Source organism: Odocoileus virginianus, chromosome 20 (genome assembly GCF_023699985.2).
Source record: "Odocoileus virginianus isolate 20LAN1187 ecotype Illinois chromosome 20, Ovbor_1.2, whole genome shotgun sequence".
Classification (NCBI taxonomy): Eukaryota; Metazoa; Chordata; class Mammalia; order Artiodactyla; family Cervidae; genus Odocoileus; species Odocoileus virginianus.
In genome coordinates, this window is record NC_069693.1 from 49,757,897 (window position 1) to 49,779,516 (window position 21,620).

At 44.4% G+C, this 21,620-nt stretch overlaps 2 protein-coding genes across 5 annotated transcripts in view; both read right to left on the minus strand.

Annotated features, from left to right (window-relative positions):
• Positions 1–4,706: 4,706 nt before the first annotated feature.
• HSBP1 (heat shock factor binding protein 1) lies at positions 4,707–9,191 on the minus strand. The gene is made up of 4 exons (XM_020883419.2): positions 9,025–9,191; positions 8,417–8,483; positions 7,748–7,868; positions 4,707–6,223 (listed from the first exon to the last, which is right to left on the minus strand). The coding sequence occupies exons 1-3, from the start codon at positions 9,067–9,069 to the stop codon at positions 7,750–7,752; spliced, it is 231 nt and encodes a 76-aa protein (XP_020739078.1). The 5' UTR covers positions 9,070–9,191; the 3' UTR covers positions 4,707–6,223; positions 7,748–7,749.
• An 8,587-nt stretch (positions 9,192–17,778) lies between these two features.
• The window catches only part of CDH13 (cadherin 13), a 980,082-nt gene continuing 976,240 nt past the window's right edge, over positions 17,779–21,620 (minus strand). For all 4 annotated transcript variants that reach the window (XM_070451475.1, XM_070451474.1, XM_020883418.2 and 1 more), the window contains one exon: positions 17,779–18,797. In XM_070451475.1, the coding sequence (XP_070307576.1) occupies positions 18,790–18,797 (8 nt within the window). In that variant the 3' untranslated portion in view covers positions 17,779–18,789. The remainder of the gene's footprint in view (positions 18,798–21,620) is intronic.

The following is a 21,620-nucleotide window of genomic DNA, read 5'->3' on the forward strand; positions in this document are numbered from 1 at the left end:
CGGCCCGAGTCCCTCAGAGTGAGAGTATTTTCCCTGCCGCCTCATTTCTCCATGTAGTGTTTTCCTGAGTTTAAGAAAGAATATAAAAAAAGAAATGACAGGAGAACTGATTAAATACATGGACTCCCAGCCCATGTCCCACCCGTACTGGATCAGATTCTACAGAAGAGGAGCCCAGGAATCTGCATGTTAATCCCCCGGGGGCTTCTTCTGTTTAGACTAGTCCGATCCCCCAAAGCCAGCAGACAACTGGAGCTGGCACCCGAGGGCCTGGTTCTCACACTTGAGGGGGCTCAGAGTCTCCTGGTGGTCATGTAACAACTCAGGCTGGTTCAGCCTGGCGCTCTGTGATGGCCTAGATGGGTAGGATGGGGGATGGTGGTGGGAGAAAGGCTTGAGGAGGAGGAGTCATGTATACTTAGAGCTAATTCACGCTGTTGTACAGCAGAAGCTAACTCAACACTGTAAAGCAATTATCCTCCAATTAAAAACAAATTAAATAAATTGATCAAAGACATTAAAAAAAGCAAACAACAAAAGACCAACCAAAACCAAAAGCTCAGGTTGCCAGGCCCCAACCACAGGGTCTGCTTTTGTTTCAAAGAATTCTTGCCCAATTTACTGGATCACAGGGCTTCCTTGCTGGCTCAGACCATCAAGAATCTACCTGCAATGCAGGAGATCCTGGGTTTGATCCCTAGGTCGGGAAGATCCCCCGGAGAAGGGAATGGCAACCCATTCCAGTATTCTTGCCTGGAGAATCCTATGGACAGAGAACCCTGGTGGGCGAGAGTCCATTGGGTTGCAGAGTCGAACACAACTGAGCGACTAACACTGGATCACTGAGTATAGAAAGAGATCCTTTATGTTCTAAACTTGTCAAACAGCCCCCAGTTAAAGTATTACTCACACATCTGGTCCAGAACTGTTCTGGAATACAGATTAGGATAAATATACCCAAGAAATGTCTGGCAGTTCCGGGGGTGGGGGAGGCGGGATATGCTCTCAGTGATTCCAAAAACACCGGCTCAGCTGTGCCAGAGGCGCTGCTTTCCCTTCTGGGGAGGACGAGGCTGAGGCACAGGTCATCTCAAAGGCTTGTCTGCTCTTGAGAAAATGAGATTGACCCACTGAATCCTACTGTATTTCCTTTGGGCGATGCTGGCGAAATGGATGTTTCATATAATCAACTGTGATGAGGGCTCATGGACCCCAAGGCTGACCTGTGATAATCAACAACCTTTTTGAAATTCTGCTGGCAAGACAGCACAATCTTTCAGCTAGTTTCAGAGCAGTCCTTTTATCTAAGATTCCTAATTATGGGTCCAAGGAACACGGGTTCTGACTGAGGGGAGTTGATCAAGAACTGTCTGCCTATCAAGGGGCAAGTCTGATTTCTTTCTGGGACACTGTTTTGAAGCCTTGCAATTAGTGTAGCAGGCCAGTTCAGGCTTCTATTCTGCAGAGAATTTGGGCTCGTCCTTTGTCCTAGCAGGATCATGGAGCACAATCAGTTAAGAGGTCTATTACCAGGAGAATGTATCATTAAAAGAAACAACCGTATTCTTTAAATTTCCAGAAATGACTTCTCTGATGATTATTTACAGCCCATTAAAATTAACTGGTTTTCTTCTCCATAACAGGTCTGTAGCTTTATATTTAATATTTAAACTATCTTCCTGGAAACACTGGATCTTGATGGCAACTTCCCAAGACCCACAAAAGGTTGTTGTTCAGTCACTAAGCCGTATCTGACTCTGCTACTCCACAGACTGCAGCACACCAGGCTTCCCTGTCCTTAACTATCTCCCAGAGTTTGCTCAAACTCATGCCCATTGAGTCGATGATGCCATCCAACCATCTCATCTGTCACCCCCTTCTCTTGCTGCTCTGAATCTTTCCCAGCATCAGGGTCTTTTCCAGTGAGTTGGCTATTTGCATCAGGTGGCTAAAGTACTGGAGCGTCAGCTTCAGCATCAGTCCTTCCAATGAATATTCAGGGTTGATCTCCTTGCTGTCCAAGGGACTCATAAAAGTCTTCTCCAGCACCACAGTTTGAAAGCATCAATTTTTCAGTGCTCAGCCCTCTTCATGGTCCAACTCCCACATCCGTACATGACAACTGGAAATACGATAGCTTTGACTATATGAACCTTCATTGGCAAAGTGGTATCTCTGCTTTTTAATACTGTCTAGGTTTGTCAAAGCTTTTATTCTAAGGAGAAAGTGTCTTTTAATTTCATGGTTGCAGTCACTGTCCACAGTGATTTTGGAGCACAAGAAAATAAAGTCTCTCACTGTTTCCATTTCTTCCCCCATCTATTTGCCATGAAGTGATGGGACCAGATGCCACGATCTTGGTTTTTTGAATGCTGAGTTTTAAGCCAGGTTTTTCATTCTCTTTCACCTTTATCAAGAGGTTCTTTAGTTCCTCTTTGCTTTCTCCATTAGGATGGTATCATCTGCACATCTGAGGTTGTTGGTATTTCTCTCAGCAATCTTGATTCCGGCTTGTGATTCATCCAGCCTGGCATTTCACAGGATGTACTCTGCATAAAGTTAAATAAGCAGGGTGACATTTATACAGCCTTGATGTACTCCTTTCCCAATTTTGAACCAGTCCATTGTCCCATGGACTGGTTCTCACTGTTGCTTCTTGATGTGCAACATGTTTCTCAGCAGACAGATAAGATGGTCTGATATTTCCATCTCTTCAAGAATTTTTCAGTTTGCTGTGATCCACACAGTCAAATGCTTTAGCGTAGTCAGTGAAGCATAAAAGGTAAGAGGCAGTAAATCACTAGCAGTCTGGGGGTGTGTTTTCTAAGGGTAAAGGAGACAAAGATTGCAGCTGGAAAACTTCTTGATGTCAGTGACCTTTGAGTGCTCTGAAGAGCTGAGGCCTGGGCGGCATGAACTTGGAGGAATTATTTTCTTCAGTCTTAGAGATGAGAGGAGGGTGTTCTCTTGTCTGTGGGCTTCACCTGGGTGGGGCTTTCTGGGTCCTTGCTGATCCTGTGGGCATGGAATTCACTCTCTGTGGGGCTACCCTCCTTCCTGAGACCACAAAACCCCTTTTGCAGCTAAATGCTTCCAAACTGCTCAATCCTGAAATTTAAGCTTAACTATTGGGAAATGATACTGTTCCATCTAGAAGGCAGATGTTTGCCAGTGACCATAGGAATCATTTGTCAAAATGCACCCACAATGGAGGGAAGTATAGATACACAGCCAAGGTGATCATCACGAGGCCATGAGCATCCCACGATGTGTACATGGCCTGCATCAGTGCAGATGCATCAGGGAGTGGTGGCCAGGGCCCCTCGGGAACAGTTCTGTACTGGAGAGGTGTCCAAGCTTCCAGGACCTAACCTCACTTGGTGGAAGCCTCAGTGTGTGAGGGTTGAGCAGATTCTTTTCTAGCAGAGTTGACTTGACTTGTGGAGACAAACTCCTTATTCCCAGAGTCACCTGGGAGTTCGGCGAGTGTGACGTTCCGTCACCATTCCTCTGGTTTGTTCTCAGGCAGTGACTCACATACCATCCCTGCCCTTCCTCATTCACTCAAGGTTTTAAAGAAGTTACAGCTAAATGCAGATGCTTCACATCATGAGGAGCCCAAGGTTGCGGGTGATGCTGCACGGGAACTTGAACGCTGCAGTACTCATTGTCTTTCTTTTTTTTAAACAAAAGAGACCCGACAAGACCATAAGCCAAAAGGGCATTAGGAGAGAGTCTCAAGGGATAATGTTAAGAGGAAGAGAAATCCTGGGGGGTGCTAGTAAGGAAACAATTGAGACCCAGTAGCCAGCACTCCCTGCAGTCTGTCAGGGCAAACATCTGAGAAACTGGTTTGCTTCTACAGCTGTTCTCAAATAACCTCTCCAGGGGGAAGAAAAAGATGCTAGTCTGAGAGCACATTTCTAACAGCCCTGAAGAGTTTTAATTCTGAATAAAAATTCACATCAAGCATGTTTGTTATTTAATTTAGGTCATGTTTAACTGAAATTAGCCTTTCAAAACTGAATTTCAAGATCCACTGAGGTGGCAGGTTTTTCATTCCCAGACAGCCCGGCCAAGACTTCTTGGAAGCCTTACCTGGGTGGGCAGCTGTTGGTGGTGGTTCCAGGGTCCCTGCTTCCAGCTGTGTGACTTGCTCAATTGTTGCCCAGCACTGGGTTCCTTCTGTTTAAAATGGGCTGATCAGATAAAAACTAACTCATGTCTGTCATGAGGATGAAGTCGAGTATGTAAACAAAATGTTCGCATAGCACCGTGGTTTACAACAAACGCTTTCACAGGTGCTGGTAGCTGCGACTAATTGATAACTGTTGCCAGTTAATGTTTAGGGTGAGGTCGGACAACACACTGTGAAAATCCCTCCATTTTAATCTAATTAAAACAGAAAGTACAGAATAAAAGAACAGTTATCCATATAGGAAACTGTCAGTGTACAGACAGGATTTTAAAAGGTTCACTGTATGTTGTCTGTTGGACTCTGTCCCCATAGCAACGATGCTCTCTCCTTTGTCGTGGCTGTGAGCCTAGCCTTCTTTTCTGGCAGCACAGTCTCCCCAGCACCTCCCATCCGTACCCACTTTGGCTGTTGGTACTGAACCTTTCCAGAGGTTCTAGCCGATCACCTGAAAATGGTATGAAAACTAGGAAAACCAATCATTTGTGACACAAAAGGAAGCATCAACAGCAGGATTTCAGGCACCTTTATTCATGGCAGGTATTTTTGGTCAGGGGAGTTTCCTCTGAAAACTTCCTGTTACTTAAGGAAGCCAGCTCCTCACACCCGACTGCCCACTTGCCGTCTCCCAGGCTTGGAAGCACCTGGATGAGCTCCTGTCCCGCCCCAGTGCGCTCTGGGCTTTCAGGGCCAAACCCACAGCAGGACCCACCAGCCCAGTGAAGGGCTTTCTGCAGCTCGGGGCTAACAGCGGGGAATCCATCTTGTCCAGAAGAAACTGAATCCTTTGTGCTCCCCGGATACTTTATAAACAGGACACATTATTCCTTAATCTTATTATACATTTCCAATACAATTAAGACTGGTGACATAGGAAACTTTAAAAAAATCATACTGTGTTGACTATGGGCTTTCCTCTCCATAACACTATTTCATTCCTCAACTTCTTCCATTTTCTCTACAAAATCACCCTGCTGCGACAGTCATGTGGTTCCCCTTCCTGTCAACACTGCCTCCAGGATCAAAACTCCTGATACACTCAGCTGAGCAGTATCATCAGGAATAAAGCCACTGCTCTGCTTGAATTCAGGTAGGAACAGTATAAAGCAGCAGTGTTTCTTAAAAACTCAAGCCTACTACAAGTTATTTATCACCTTCTAGCCAAACAACTGGTGTGGGCTTAACATGGTCTGTTTTCCTCTTCTGTTTCTTTTACTGGCCAGTAGCTCGAAAGATGGGAGTAACTGAGTTGTACAATCCTGCCAGATTTCCTATGGTAACGACTGTGAATGGACAATGTAGGGTCCGACTGAAGAATTCAAATCTCATGCAAAACTCTAACTACTGAAAGCCTCATCACATCAGGCAACTCTGTCATTTTCCATATTTAAAAACTCTAACACTAAAGTGGCAGTGGTCACTCTAAGTTACTGTGGCATCTGGCCTCAGGGACTCAGATATAAGATTGTGGTTCAGTTCTGAGTTTTGGCGACACAGTAGTGCCAGATATTACGAATACACAATTTTAAATGTTTTTAACCACTTGAAAAGTATCACCAACACACTATTTGGTGTTCACTCAATGGTTCACTCTGAGAATCAAAGAACCTTAACTATAAATGCCTTACTTCACAAAATCTAATTATAACCAAGAATTTACTTTATGTCTAATAGAAAAATCACGCAGCAACTTCTATCAAATAGCAACTACTACAAAGGGAATGACAGAAAAAAAAATAACCTCACGAAAATACACTAGAAAGTTGGACGACTGTATGCAGGAACTGCCGAAGTTTTAGTGTTTAATAGCACAACTGACCAAGGTCCAAGATGTGAAGTCACCATGTTTAGGAAACATGGGGGGCAGGGGAGGGAAGTCACTCCATAAACTAACTCTATAGTATGTGGTAAGAAGAATGCACACTTTATAATATAAAACCTGTCTACACATAGTAGTTAGTTGAAAAAGCCATCTGTCTCCTCTTGGCTTGTAAAAAGGTGTTTCAGATTCCAGCGAAGACAAGCAACCTGTTGAAAAAGGAAAAGCCATCAATGTGCTATTCATTCTATAAGGACAAACAAAAATAATACATAGAATTAGTAACAAAAAATCCTTTCAGAATCCTCATTTGAACTAAATGTATTTTGTCTGCATAAAATCCTAGCAAAACTACAATAAAACCTTTATTAAAAAGTCTATTGTGACTGTTTCCTACTCCCACTCCCTTTCTTGCATTATGCTTGTCACTTGAAATTCTTCAATCCCGCAGTTCTTGAGAGGGTGTTCTCATTCACTTGATGGGGTTTTTGACAGCTGGATGACATGAGACCTGGAGAAGCTCCTAAGACAGGAAGGACATTGCCCAAGTCTACAAAGAATCAAGGTGACAACCACAAAAACAACTTTGTGATTTACTCACATAGTGCATCAACCCTATCCACTATTAAGATAACAGTAAATTTAAGATTTTTTACCTCTCAAACCTTTATTTTCTTGGGCTTCAAAGCAACCTTTATTTTATAGTTACCTATAACTTGGTCCAGCCAGGATATGCTCAGAAAATAAAAAAAAGAATTTGGTGTCTTTTCCTGTATATTCTGCTTGGTACTCTAGTTACCTAAACATTCACAGTAAACTTCATTTTTTACAGGAAATTAAAATGCTAAAGGGCTTCCCAGGAGGCTCAGCAGTATCTTAGCAGAATCTGCCTACAATGCAGGAATCCCTGGCTCAGGAAGCTCCCCTGGAGAAGGAAATGGCAACTCACTCCAGTATTCTTAGGTGGGAAATCCCATGGACAGAGAAGCCTGGTGGGCTACAGTCCAAGCGGTTGCAAAAGAGTCGGACACAACTCAGCAACTGACAACAATAACAAAATGCTAAAAGTGCAAAGAGAGTTTAAAAATGACTTCTGGGTTGTAATGAGGTAAATGCCACACTCTAGAAAAGGCTTACCATGAAGGAATCCACTATGGTGAGACGAAAGCAGTCATCTATGTGTCTAGCTATCTTGCTTTAACTGCTATTTTTGATTATTAGTCTCTCCCATGGAAATTCAAATCAACTCTAGGATGAAGGGTTAACATCGCATAGTTAAGGTCATCTAAATCATACATAATCAGTTATTGTCCTGGCACTTACCTCGTGCAGGGGTTGTTCCTGCAAGAGAATCCCTAGAACTTATGGCATTTACGACGGTGGCCAAGTGGGTGTTCTCTTAAACAAAAAATCCCCAAAAAGCCACTGGAAGATCTGCCAGTGATTCGAATTTTCAGGCCAACAAAATACACTTTTTTGTTTTGGCTGTACTGGTATAAACTCAGTGTTATCTAATATTACTCAATGGTAATCTAGGTTTCACTGATAAAAACAGGAAAAATATACTCCTCATAAGGAATTAGTTTGGCATGAAAAATTCAGAGCCTGGAGTTCCCAGGGGCAACAACAAAGGGATGCTTGCTGGTTCGTGGCTGGGGACGGAAGGAGAGGAAACCCACCTACATCAGAGTCACAGGGACCTGTACCAGGGTCCTGCTCCTCCCTCCGCTCACCTTCAGCTCTTCTGTGTGGCCGGGATCTTGTTCTCACCGTCCAGCTCTTCCACCCCGGCCTGCGTCATGAGGTCTGCTATGTTCTTCTCCAGGTCATCAATGCGACTGCTCATATCATCAAGTGGGGAAGTTAAAGACAAGGCACCAGAGTTTCCACTTCCTACCCTTCTCCCCCAGGTCCCTGCAGACTAGCGCCTTCAACACAGCGGCCTAATCAAAGTGCTTTCCTAATTTCCTTTGGACAGTGTCAGAATCTGGCTTAGAGCACATCCAAGCCCTGCCGTTATTCTTGTGAAAGGACCTGGGCAAGTTCTTTCACTTTTCTAAGATTCTCGACTCTTTATCTGCTACAACCTGTTCGTCAGGTGACGGTGAGGATCACGGGAGATCTACACATGAAATGCTTAGCTCACAGTCAACCACTCTAGACAATATTATGATAGACTGAAAGTTCCTCGCTGCCAGGGATCTAGCTCAGCTGTATCCCTAGATCTCTGCACAGTACTTCTCAGGAAGTGCGCACCTAAGCTCACTAAGACAAACAAACACACAAAAAATCTGATAAATGACAAGTGGAAGTTGACCTGCAAACTACCCATTTATCGCCACTACTATCTGGAAAAATGGAATCCAATGACCCATTAGAGACTGACTACAAATAAAGGATATTTCTTCCAATGATCTGGTCGGACATGGTCTGAAATTTATCTTGCATCTGTTGCAGGAGTGTCTGCACCTGTGAAACGACAAAACACAACACCCCACGCTTACCCCAGAGACGCCGTCACGGGATCAGGGTAGAACTCTGGTCCCTTGGGGAGACCAAGAACCCCGGGTTCAGCCCCAATGCTCCGCAGCTCCGTGGCCTTCAATTTCCCTGTCTGGCTTTCAGTTTCCCCAACTGGTGAGTAAGACTTGGGGCGGGGGTGGGGTGGGAGGGATGGTGACGCCCCCTCCCTTCTGGACCCGCTGCCTTGGTGGGTTTGGGGTGCAGCGCGCGGGGCGGAGGGTTGGGGATGGGAGCTGCGGGGTCCGGGGGTCACCGAGAGTGAATGGGGCGGGGCCGGGGGACCCGGGCGCGTCAGCAGGTGAGGGGCCTACAGACAGCGACCGGGGGCACTCAAGGTAGGGGAGCCGCGGCCGCAAAGCCTTCAGAAACGGGGCCTCCAGAGACCCGCCCCGCGCGGCCGCGGAGAGGGCGCTTCGGTCCGTGGGCCTCGCCGGAGTCGCCCAGGGTTGCAGCGGCCTCAGGCGCGTCTCATACAGCCGCCCCTTACCACTGAGGTGAGATCCTGCACGGTCTTCGGGTCAGTCTCGGCCATCTCCCCGGTGCCCAGCTTGGCGGTGCTGCCTCAGACCTTCACCTATACTTCCGTTTGTTCGCGCAGACGCCCCAGCGGCTACTTCTCGCGACGACCGAGGCCAGTTTCACGGGACCACTGGGCATTCTGGGAGTCGTAGTTCGCGTCACGCGCCGGAAGGGCCTGTCGCTGTGCGCTTCCGTTCGGAGGCGAGGCCCCGCCCAGCACTTCCCCGCCCCTTCCCATAAGCCACGCCCACCCACCGCCCCCGCCACGCCCACCCCACCGTCCCCACCACTCCCGCTCCTGGCCCCGCCCCGGGAGGAAAAAGGTGAAACGAACGTGCTGTGAAGCTAAAGTTTGGAAAAGTGCCCCTGGCTTCTTCCTAGGCCGTCGTTAAAGGTTGCGGTGGCTTTCTTTGAGCTCCAGAGAGGTGCCGAGCCTAGACCTGTGTCGCCGCCTGTCCTCCAACAAAACCCCACAAACCCCGAGAAGGGAGAAGGGGTCAGGTGCCTTGGAGGTAATACTGAGGTCCCAGGGATGAGGGGCGCGCCCACCACTCCCCGGTGCCCAGCTGACGTCCTGGTTACGCCCTTGACACACTGTTTTTCCTTCTCCCCACGAGGGTCGAGTGGAGATGCCGGGCTGGTGGGGCAGGTTGATTTTCACTTTTAAGTGGAACATACATTCTGGATTAGTTCAAAAATCCTAGACGATGTTTTACGAAGTTCTCACACTCGTGTGACCACCCCCAAGTCAGAGACATGATCGGTTAGCTGGAGCCCCTCAGCCCTTTTCTTATCACCTCACTAACATGATTTAGCACTTGGATCTGGAGTTTCGTTTGGTGTGTGTTTCTGGCAGGAGACTTTGAGACCTTTCTATCGCGACTGAAAATTTCAAAACAGCCAGAAAATTTGATGCTTTTTCAGTGGTGGCTTTTTTTCTTTTGCACTTAGGCAGAAAGACGACCTACTTTCTCTGTGTGGAGGTCAACATCTTTTAAACAGCTGCTTTATGCAAAAGTTCCACGAGTTTATCATCATGGCTGACTGATACACTTACCTTGCGGGGTTGACACACCAAACTGAACTGAATATTGTTCTCTTAACAAAACTACTGTATTCAGTGTGAGGCACTAGCAGTTAACCTTTAAAACTTTGGTCTGAACAACGCTCGTTTCTGTTTAAGTGTCTTATCTCCTCTGTGCATTTTTTTTTAAAACTATTTCTTAATTAACGGGGTGACTGAGGTAATTCTCCTTTCCCCTTTCGAGATGGTTTGGGTTTATTTTCACGCTTGCGCTTTGCTTCAGGCCGGGCCTTGTTTCTGGATCCTCAGTTCCCCGACTTGCACTAAGCAGGACTGATACTTCCGTGTCTACAACTGCAGTGAGGTGTCGTGTTGGTGAGCAGGGGAGGAGTGATCACCGCAGGGCGGGCCTTCGCGAGGAGCTGTCATTGCTTCTTTCCTTCCCGACTTGGCACCCACATAGGCTGTTAGGACCTAAGTCTGCTCTGAGCTGTGTGCACTGGGGTCTCCAGGTCACCGAGTACAAGTGAGTCTCAGGTCCCTTCTGACGATGCCCCGCAGCAGCTTCAGGCTGTAGTGCCCCGGCCTTCTGGTGGCCCGGGCTGCGCTGGCTCCAGCCTTTAGTGGACGTTCCAAACCTTTCCAGTCTCTCTAGACCCCGAGCGTCATCCCCTGGTTCTCAGAGGGTGACTAACTATTCTACTTTGCAGTGAAAACAGACTATTGTCAGAACCTCCCTGCTCACCTACACACGTCCCTCCATCCGCACCCGTATCACTTCAGCCCTTTCTCCCTCAGAGGCGGAAGTGACCTCGATGGGTTTGGGGGTAAGTATGTGCCTGTGAAGTCAGGGAAGCCTGGCATGCTGAGGTCCATGGGGTCTCAAAGAGTTGGACATGACCGAGCGACTGAACTGAGCTGATGAAGTCATTGTCCCCATCAGAACCAGAAATATCTGTCACTCCCCCAAAGTTTCCTTGATACACTAACATATACTATTAATAAATATTAAATATATGTACTATAACATAGGTAATGCATTTTATATAATTAAATAAAATATACTTTATAATGTGTTACAAAGTAGTAATATTGTTTTTTAAATGTGTGGTAAAGAACACTAAATGTAATGAATACCCTGTGGTAAATTTTAAGTATACAGTATTGTGGCTATGAGCACTATTCTCTAGTGGATCTCCAGAGCTTGTTTATCCTGTTTAACTGAAACTTTGTACCTTTCGACCAACATCTCTCCTTTTCCTCCTCCTCCAGCCCCTGGCAACCACCATTCTGCTCTCTGCTTCTGTGAATTGAACTATTTTACATCCCACATACAAGTGAGGTCAAATATGATTTGTCTTTCCGCGTCTGGCTTATTTTGCTTAAGAAAAGGTCCTCCAGGTCCATCCATGGTGTCACAAATGGCAGGGTTTCCTTCTTTTTAAAGGCTGCATGATATTGCATTGTGCATATACTCCACATTTTCTTTATTCACTCATCCATCAGCGGACAGTCAGGTTGTCTGCACACCTTTGTTTTTGTTCAGTCTCTAAATCATGTCTGACTCTTTGTGACCCCATGGACTGCAGCGAGCCAAGCTTCCAGGTCCATCACCAACTCCTGGAGTTTGCTTAAACTCATGTCCATCAAGTGATGCCATCCAACCCTCTCATCCTCTGCCACCCCCTTCTCCTCCTGCCCTCAATCTTTCCCAGCATCAGGGTCTTTTGGCTCCACCCCTTGGCTGTAGTAAATAACGCTTCAGTGAAACTGAGAGTGCAGACATCTCTTCCAGATCCTGATTTTAATTCCTTTGAATAAATATTTAGTAGTAGGACCGCTGGATCATGTGGTAGTTCTATTTTTAATTTTTTTGAGGAGCCTTCATATTGTTTGTGAGCAGGACTCATGGTGGAGACTGGCCAGGTAGCAGGATCTGTGGCTAGTTGTTGAGATTCCTCAGTGCTGTAAGCCCTGGGCCACTTCCTCTCAGCTTCTAGCTGGCTCAGACTATATTCAGTTGTGCAGACTGCCTCTGTGTTCTTGGCAGAACAGACAGAGTGGCCTTTTGGGCAACGTCCTGCAAAGGTGGGCGGGAGCAGAGACTCATTTTGCTTTCCCAAAGGAGAAACTGTGGACCAAGGAGTCTCTTGGCTCTGAGCTGGGCTGCCTTGGAGGACGGGTGATGCGGTAAAGTGAAACTGTTCTTCTTGCCCTTTTTCAGATTCCTCTGAGAAAGGCATCTTTTTCGTTTTTTTTTTTTTTTTTTGCTCCACTGAGGTGCTGGAACATCTCAGGTGTACTCCTGGGCTTCCATAAAGGTGTTCTGATCTGTGAGTGGTTGTTAAATTGATGTTTCTGGGGGAGGGCATGTGGACTGGAGCCTCTCTTTCTGCCATTTTGCTTTGTATTTATTTCGATCATCACTTGAATATATCCCGAGTGATGCTGGTTTTTTATTCATAGTAGGCACAATTTTCATTTAAAATATATTGACTTAAGTAAAGATCACAAATTTAAAGGTATACAGTTCCATGCTATGGCTGTAACTGACAGCATGAGTGGCATCTCAGTGTGGTCCTGTTAGGGGAGGTGGGAGATGGATGTCCTTAAACCGTGAGGATGCTCCCGTAGGATGACAGTTTTAGAAAATTCTGCCCTAAGAGAAGGCAGGGAAGCAGAGATAAAGAGGTAGTGCTTGCTTTAAGTAGTTTGTCATTACACACTTTGGGAAATGCTGCTGAATCAGAGGAACACATCTCTTCTCCTTGGGGATAAATCACAACCAGGACGGTTGGGGACTTCTGCAGGTGCTGGATACCCATTTTGTATGGAACAAGCCTTCAGTAATCCTGAGCAGAGAAGATGCTGCCTTGCTGGTGTGAGGAAGGGCAGGGCAGGGATTCAGGGTCCGTTCTTGGTGGATCGGAGGAGGAGCACCAAAGGCAGGGTTTGTTATGGAGAGAAACAAAAACTTACTTTAGTTCTGACAAATTTAACTTTGAAACACCTTTGCCTTAGGATCAGTCTTCCTGGCATGGATTCCCATGTGACATCAAGTTTTGCTAGCATCCCTGGAGTGCACCCTGGGGAGAGCCCCTGGTGACTTTGACTTGGGAGGGTCTCTTTGAGGTTGCGTTCTCAAAAGAACAGAAAACTGCTTTCGTGGGAAGAATGGTGTCACCGGTGGCATCCCGATCCACCTCCCATTGTTTTGCTTTTGGTTTGACGTGCTGGTTGATGTTTCTCATGTTCACTGTGGCAGTTTTCCAAATTAGTGTCACCGTGATTGCCTGACAAGAAACCAATTTCCTGTTTGTTTACCAAAACTAGCAATTTCCTGTAGACAGACTGCCTAGGGAGGAAGGAAATGTGTCTTAGCGATTCTTGACTTACAAGTTTGGTTTTGGTGTGCTTCACTGATCTTGTCATTATTCAGTGGCTTTGTCATCATCAATTTCACGCGTTGGGTGCAATGATACAAACTTGGTTCCGTTGATTCCTGGCGACATACGGGTGATACTGGCTTAGGATAAGCAGGAAAAGATCAGTGTTGGAGTCACACATACACTTACTAGGAGTTTGAACAAACTCCAGCAGATAGTGAAGGACAGGGAAGCCTGGCGTGATACAGTACATGGGGTTGCAAAGAGTCAGACATGGCCGAGCAGCCGAACGACAAAGGAGTGAGACCTGGTTAAGACAGTGTTAACTATGTCAATGGAGTTTCCTCATTTATACAGTGGGGATAATCTCTATTTCACTGTTCCTTGAATTATATAAATTATCTATGTAATATATAGTTATATATTACATATAAATGTAATAACATAATGTATAATGTAATATGTACAACATAATATGCAAATACACACAAATAATGTAAAATATCTCACCATAGGAGGCTCTTTCCAAGTATTAGCATCCTTCCCTTCCCCTTTTTGTTTAAAATCTGAATTAAGTCATCTTCTTGACATCTTCCTGTACCTGGTTATCTCTCTATTTCACTCTGTATCTTTCTACCTCTATCTACCTACTTACCTACCTACCAATCATCTATATGTTTTTTTCCAAGTCTGAAGGATTTGACTGTTATAAAAGAAGATAGGAAAAGAGTTAATTATTAGGCAGGCAGGCAGCAGTTGGTTTTACTTTGGTCATTAAATATTATAGGCCAACCAGAGCACCATTTGAAAAAATATACCTTTGCTCTGTCACTGTGTTTAAACTGTACTAAAGCCAGTCTAAGCCCAAGCACACACATTAAAAATCTCAGATCACCTTTATTTGACTGTTTCACAAACAAGTTAAAATTTCATGGCAACTACACAGTAAATCAAACGTTAATTTATAGCCCAGAGACTATAAGCAAGTCAGCAACTAGGGCCCAAAGGTACAGTATCTTCAGTTGAATGAAAAAAGTTTTAAATAATAAACTTTTATCTCTTTTAAATGTCTATGAAAAAATTCATTTAAAATTTCTGAAAAATTTTATCTTGGGGGAAATAAATAATATTTAACACCAGGACAGGATTGACACGAGTGCATGACAATGCAAAAATTTTTCACATAGCCTTCATTTTAGACCCTTTAATAATCTGAATGCATGTATATTATAAAGAATGACTTAATTTTATAAAGGAAAAGCTTTAAAAAGTAGCAGAAAATGGAGAATTCAGCATATATTTATAGGACTTCTATGAACCACTTTCTCAAAGACTTCAGAGCTTTGTAGTGAAAATTACTATGGTTTTACTACACCAGTTGCTTCTTACTGCATCCCTGCCGCCCAGCAGGCACTTGGGACTGGCTCAGAGGGTAAAGAATCTGCCTGCCAATGCAGGAGACCTGGATTCGATCTCTGCTTTGGGAAGATACTGTGGAGAGGGGAACGGCAACCATTCCAGTATTCTTGCCTGGAGAATTCCATGGACAGAGGAGCCTGTTGTGTCAGAGTCAGACACAACTGAGCGACTTGGGACCAAACAAAATTTCAAAAGCTTACGAAGTTCAGCAACCCTCCAATGATTACTGTTCTGGTAGTGATGCAGTATGCATGGTAGGAAGAAGCTTTTTTGCCTCTCCAATTGGATGACTATCTAAATGATTTGTTTAAATCATAGACTTATTCTTAATTTATAGAATTAAAGTTCCTATCTGAAACCCTTATTCACACATCCAGTCCCATCAATTTTTCCTGTCTCTACAGATTTTGTATATGCTTTTACATTGTTGTTGTTTAGCCACTCAGTCGTGTTCAACTCTTTTGCGACCCCATGGACTGTAGCCCGCCAGGCTCCCCTGTTCATGGGATTTCCCAGGCAAGAATACTGGAATGGGTCACCATTCCCTCCTCCAGAGGATCTTCCTGATCTAGGGGTAGAACCTACGTCTCTTGCGTTGGCAGGCGGATTCTTTACTATTGAGCCAAACACAGTCAAAAATAGAGAAATTTTTCAGCAGTGGGCTAATCCAGTAGCAAAAGGAAATAAGATAAGGGTAATGCATTTTACATAGCAAAGGAATTATTGATTGCTGTAGACCAACAATTATGAAAGCCCATTATCATAGGATTACAAGAAGTCCCAAATCTTCCGAGTCTCAACATCCAAATAAGATGGGTTGCATCATCTTTATGAAAAGTGCAGCTACATCACCATCGTCACCATCATCATCATTGTCACTATCACCACCATCATTATTACTATTGTTTCTATTATTTAGTAGTTAAATAGAAAAGGTAGTTTCTTCTTTCTCAACGCTCATTCTCTTGTGACTTTTCTCTCCCTGGTGTGATTTAAGTCCTGCTTAAGTCAACTACACGTGGCTAGATTAGTGCGCTCTACTTAGAAAATCAGAAAATGCTTGGACACCCTTTAGAATTTGTCTATAGCCAAGTACAGTGCAAGCTCTTAAAGATCCCACACAACACCCCCCGCTCAGCTCTCCACCCCACTCAGTCAGTTTGGTAGTGAGTTGGTTTGGTACTTGGGAGGACAGGAGTTAAATTTTGGATCACCAACATCTCTGATTTCACACCTACCATGAAATGTAGCTGGGTTTATTTTGTTATGATGTTCAGATTGGCAGGTGCTGGCAGAGAGCCAGGGCAGGTACATCTACCTGAACGATGTCCGTTGGGAGAGAACTGGCAGTATCAAAGGTAACTTGTATTGAAATTAGAAAATGTTTGCACGTTCTTGTTAGAACAAACCATCTGAAACAATTAATCATGTGTAAAATGGGGAGAAAATGTAATTTTTAATTAACTGAGATGTTAATAGGTTAATACACTAATTAAAAAATGGAGAAGGTGTGACTTCATTCAGTGAAAATAAAACCCTCACAGTCTTGTGCTTGGTAATGGGAAAGCAATTTCTGGCTCTCACTTGACTTTTTCTTTTCCAGTAACCTAGACTGAAATAAAATACATTCATAATTATGAAATAACATTTTGATTCTGCCTTTGCTTTCCAGTGAGACTGTATTCTAGCAATTTAAATACACCCTATGATTCAGGAAATGGTACCATTTTGGCACCTAAGAATTGGTCTGTTTTGTTGTTTTTGAACGGATTCAAAAGAGCAACATGACAAATATCTCTGTCTTGCTGAGCATCGTGGGGACAGGGAATATACTTAGATAGGGGAAATTAAGGCGTATCCTGCTTGTTCACGGAGGAAGCCCTCTACTCTGATTTCTCAGTGTTCTAAGCTAAGTTGAGCTACCGGCGTGATTTGTAAAGTGCCGGAGAGCCTGTGGGCTTGAGAGGCAAGGGCAGATCTTACACTTGAGTGGACGGTCACTCGACGTCTGTCTTCCTCCCCAGGGAGGGCTCAGGATGGGGCGAGCTTCCTGATGCCTAGCTAGCGAGTCTGTGAGCCAGGCTGCTGACCGCCTGGCCTCTGAGGATGCTGCTGGATGTGCTCCGCGGTGAGCCCTCCCCTCTGCCTTGCAGGAAGAGGGGAGCGGGGTCCACCGGGGAGACACGAGGCTGCGTCCTGTGAAGCCAGAAGAGGAAACCTGGTAAAGTGCGACTGCAGGCTTGGAGTCAGCCTCAGGCTGCCCCTGAGGCTTCTCTGTGCCCTCGTCGGGGGCTGCTGGCTTTCCCACTCACCCGTTTGATGTCGGGGGACCCAAACGGCCAGCCAGAAGTGTGAACTCACACTGGTCAAGACCCAGCGTCCATGACATTAGACACCAACATAGAAATCAGAGAAGAGCTACCGTCCAGCAGTTTTAACCACCAAACCCATTTATTTTAATGGAAAAAAAAATCTCTGCATTCTATATGCTTCAAAAAGGTTTACTATAGAAACAAACACAATCTGTGGAACTCTATCTGCATAATTTCACTACAGTAAAGACAACATATGACTTCTAGTTCCTATGAAGGCAAAATGAAAAGCACAGGTGCAAACAGATTGCATAAGAAAGCGTGTGCGTACCCGCGTGTGCGCGCGAGTGTGGTTAAAACCTCTAGTGAGCAACTGCATTAAAATATGCTAAGACACTTACCTGACCCTAGCTCGTGTCGAGCGCTAAGAAAAAGCCACAGGCTGTCACTACTTTATCTGCTAGAAAAATTTGGTGTGAGCTTTGATGGTTCAGTTACAGCATATGGACAAGAAGATAACCTTGGTACAAGCACTAACCTCCGTCTTATGTTCGCATGCTCACAGAATAAAAATCAATTACTTCTCAATACATAATGAACATCTTTTATTTTCAGGTTTGCAAACGACGGCCGTCGATTCACACAAAAGGGTACTTTTAAAACTACCTGTATTTACTCTATTGTATGCATGTGTATAGGAAACGAACAGTGTGTATGCGCATAAATGTGTCTGTACATGTGGGCCGATATATGTATACACATGGTACCTGATGGGCTCTTCGGACGCCTGTGTGACCTCCATGATGACACTGGCTGTTGTACATATGCCAAGGAGGGCAAGGTTCTCTATCCTGGGCCGGGTCCCCAGAAAACCCACTGGGACTGTGGTTTCCGGACACTTACAAATGCAGAGAGATAGACGCTGTGCATTTGATGGTGAAATGTCCAGCTCTGCTCCTCACCACCTTCACCCAGGATGATCCTCACTTAGGACAGCAGTGAAAACTGTCCCCCTCTGTGGACCTGCCTGGACGGTGGGTCGAGGAGAAGCTCTGTGCTCTGCCCTAGTGCTGAACTGGACGCTGAGGCCCTGGAGGGGTCGGCTGCTTTAGCTTCTACCCCTTCTGTGCTTAACCTCTCAGGGAAGGGTGACAATATATGAGGACCAAGCTTCTGTAGAGTCTATCTCTATAAATACTGGGTATATACACAAACAGATACGCATACATATACAAATACTAACCCACAGACCAAACTGGATGTGTGGAGTGCTGACTAGCAACATGGCAAACACATCAGGAAAAGTATTCATTGTTCCTCCTCCCAGAAGATCAAGTTCTATGCCATGATGTTTAAAACACTCAAGGGAAAATTCAGAGGATTCCATTAATTAAAGAGGAAAAGGAAGATGCTGTCAAAATGGTGAAGTACAGATTAAGTGAAAATTGCAAAGAAAACGAAAATCTGAAACAATTGAGGCCTGGTTGTGAAGTTCGAGAGCTGTAAACTGCAATCTTCAGATTTGGATTTTTTTTTCTCTTTTTCCTGTTGCTATGGAAACTTGGGAATCAAGCTTCAGATGTCAGGAGTTCTCACAGACCTGAATGGAAAAGACTCAGAGTCAAGTCAAGGAATATAACAACTCGATTCAAAAACATTTTAGCTAAATACTAGATACATGATTGGCAAGCTATAATAAATGCATTTATAAATATTGCACTACCTTGGGGAAGTTTTTTTTTTCTTCTTCTTGAGCATAACATTTGAAGAGAGAAAGAATAGTTCTGCTGGTGTATGACTCAAAAAGCTGGACTTCTTTGAAAATGCGAATACCACAGGCCTCACACTTCAGATCGACCACGGCCCCTCCCGCTGCCTCACTGAGCCCTGCCTTCTGCAGTTCTCCCAGGGCTGGGCTGTTTTATAAACAAGCCTACTTGGCAGCTTAGAAATGGACCATCATCCCAGACACATATACATATATATATATTTTTTTGTTTTGGTCACTAAGAAAAGCAAGGCAGTAACTGGTGCTTCTCCGGAGATGGTGTATGAGTTCCCGAGGGCTGCTGTCACAAATGACCGCAAATTCAGTGGCTCGCAGGCCACACACACTCTCTCCTACACTCTGGAGGTCAGAATTCTTCCGGGGCTGCAGTCCAGGTGCTGGCAGAGAGCTCCGTTTGGAGCCCCCTCCTCCCTTCCCAGCTTCCCGAGGCTGCCTGTTTGGTCGCGGTCCCTCCCTGCCTCTCTGTGACCTATGTCAGGGTCTGCATTTCTTGCTCTCTAGTCTTTAGGCCAGCTGAGGGACTTCCAGTCTGCCAGATGATAGGGCGGACGGAGGCAGCTTGGCTCTCTGCCACCTTTGCTTAATTATTATTATATCTTGGATTTGTACAGGGAGACGGTACCCCTAAAAACTCGTGTTACAGAGAAACAAAAATGTATAAAAGATCAACCCACAATGCAAGTATAGTCTATTCCGGAATGAATTGATTGTTGGAATATAATGGGTTGTTCTGTAAAGCTTAGGGCTTTTCATTCTAAATCTGTTAAGGGGGTGGGTCAGCATGTAAACATCAACAACCTGTGCTGCACTCCATTGATTTTAGAGTTTAAAGTAGTCATGTAGGCTGATTCATGTCAATGTATGGCAAAAACCACTGCAATATAAAAAAAAAATAAAGTAGTCATGTATCTGTTTGGAAAATTTAGAGCAGCTGCTCTAAATTCTAGATAAAAAAATCTTTGTAATGTGACTCGAGTGTAAATAAAATGATATTGAGAAGGTTAAGGGAGAAAGCTGTTTTCACAGAAAGGGCCATGGAAATGAACATGCTGATTCAGATGCAAGTTTTATTGTTATTTTCTATACCGAGGGATCTTTATCCTGCTTGACAGGTGAATGCCTTTGGGGTTAGGACTCTTCTGAACTCATTTAATTTCCTTTTTTCAGGTGAATTTTTCATTGCCCTGGCTACCATTGCCTTAAACTCTTTGGTGGCCTGGGCTGCAGTAAACTATATCCTTCAGACTCACTTGCATTTGAAGACTGGAAAATGGCATCACTAATTTCATTTAAAAATATTTTCCTGTGTGAGACCTATAACTTAAAATAATCATTTTGGTCCTTGAGAAAAATAGGAAAAAAATTTTGACTTAATAAGACCCACTCCATTGGAAAGCCCTCAAGCCCTGTTTAAGTCAAGTCAGACCACAGCGTATCTCCTGTGACTGTTGAGTTGATTGCACAAAAAAGTTCACAATGATGTAATGTTCTTAGCTGTGCATGTGTGTGGCACACAGAAAGCCCTGGGACATCAGAGGACGTCATTGTCCATAAACTTGGAGGGACCAGCTCTGTCTGCAGCCCGAGGATGGTCTGCTCTACTCTGTCTTGGTGCTCCTCCAAGCTCTGCCTCTGCCCATAACATATTTCACAATGAAGAGGAGCAAAATACTGACACATTCAATGACATGGACTGTGCAATTCTGTTTATGGAAAATTCTAGAGAAGGCAAGAATCTAATCAGAGAAGGTAGATCAATGGGAGTCTGGACTCTGGGGAGGGGATCAACAGGAAAGGGGTACAAAGAATGGCATCTTGATTGTGGAGTGGCTACACTTTACCAAAATTCATCAAACTGTATCCTTAAGATAGGTGAATTTTATGGAATGCAAATAATACCTTAATAAAAAACATTAGAATGAAAAGTATTTCTGGTGACCATTTTTTTTGCTCATTTGGTCATCTCTTTAAACTTCTTCATTGTGATCATCAAGGTTACAATTCAATGCCCCCTCCTTTCCAGCGTAGAGACATTTAATTTTGGTATTTATTCAAATGGTTCACCTGATCTGTTCTTTTATATTCTTGCTCTCGTGGATTAATTTTAAAAGTGTTTGAAAGGGTTTCAGCACAATATTCCTTGAACTTGCCTTGTCACAGCACAAAAACCCTCATGGATGTGCCAGCTTGCTTTCTTTGGAGGGTCCTAGGGGGAGAATTATGCATCCCCTCGATGTCATCAACATGTGATTTAAACAACAAACTGGCAGTAAAAATCATTTCATTTACATTTTTTATTGCTTTCAATGTCATTAGTTTTATTTCTTTTACTTTGGGATGTCAAAGTAGGAATTGTGTCTCTCTCAGTTCAACTCTCAAATGCAATAAAGCCACCTACGGTATCATAATAAACTGAAATGTTTTTATTATCTTTTTCCACAAGGGAGGCAGTCTAATAATGAACAATGGCCTCCATGCTTACCCACCTTGGGACCTTTCTGAGCATCAGTGTCTCGTCTACAGAGTGAGATAAAACCACCAGGGCAATGAAGAAAATAAAGAGAAAAGCCACAGAACAGGGCTGTTTGGTTCGTGCGAGTCTACTTGAATCAGAATATTATTTGGGAGGAGGAG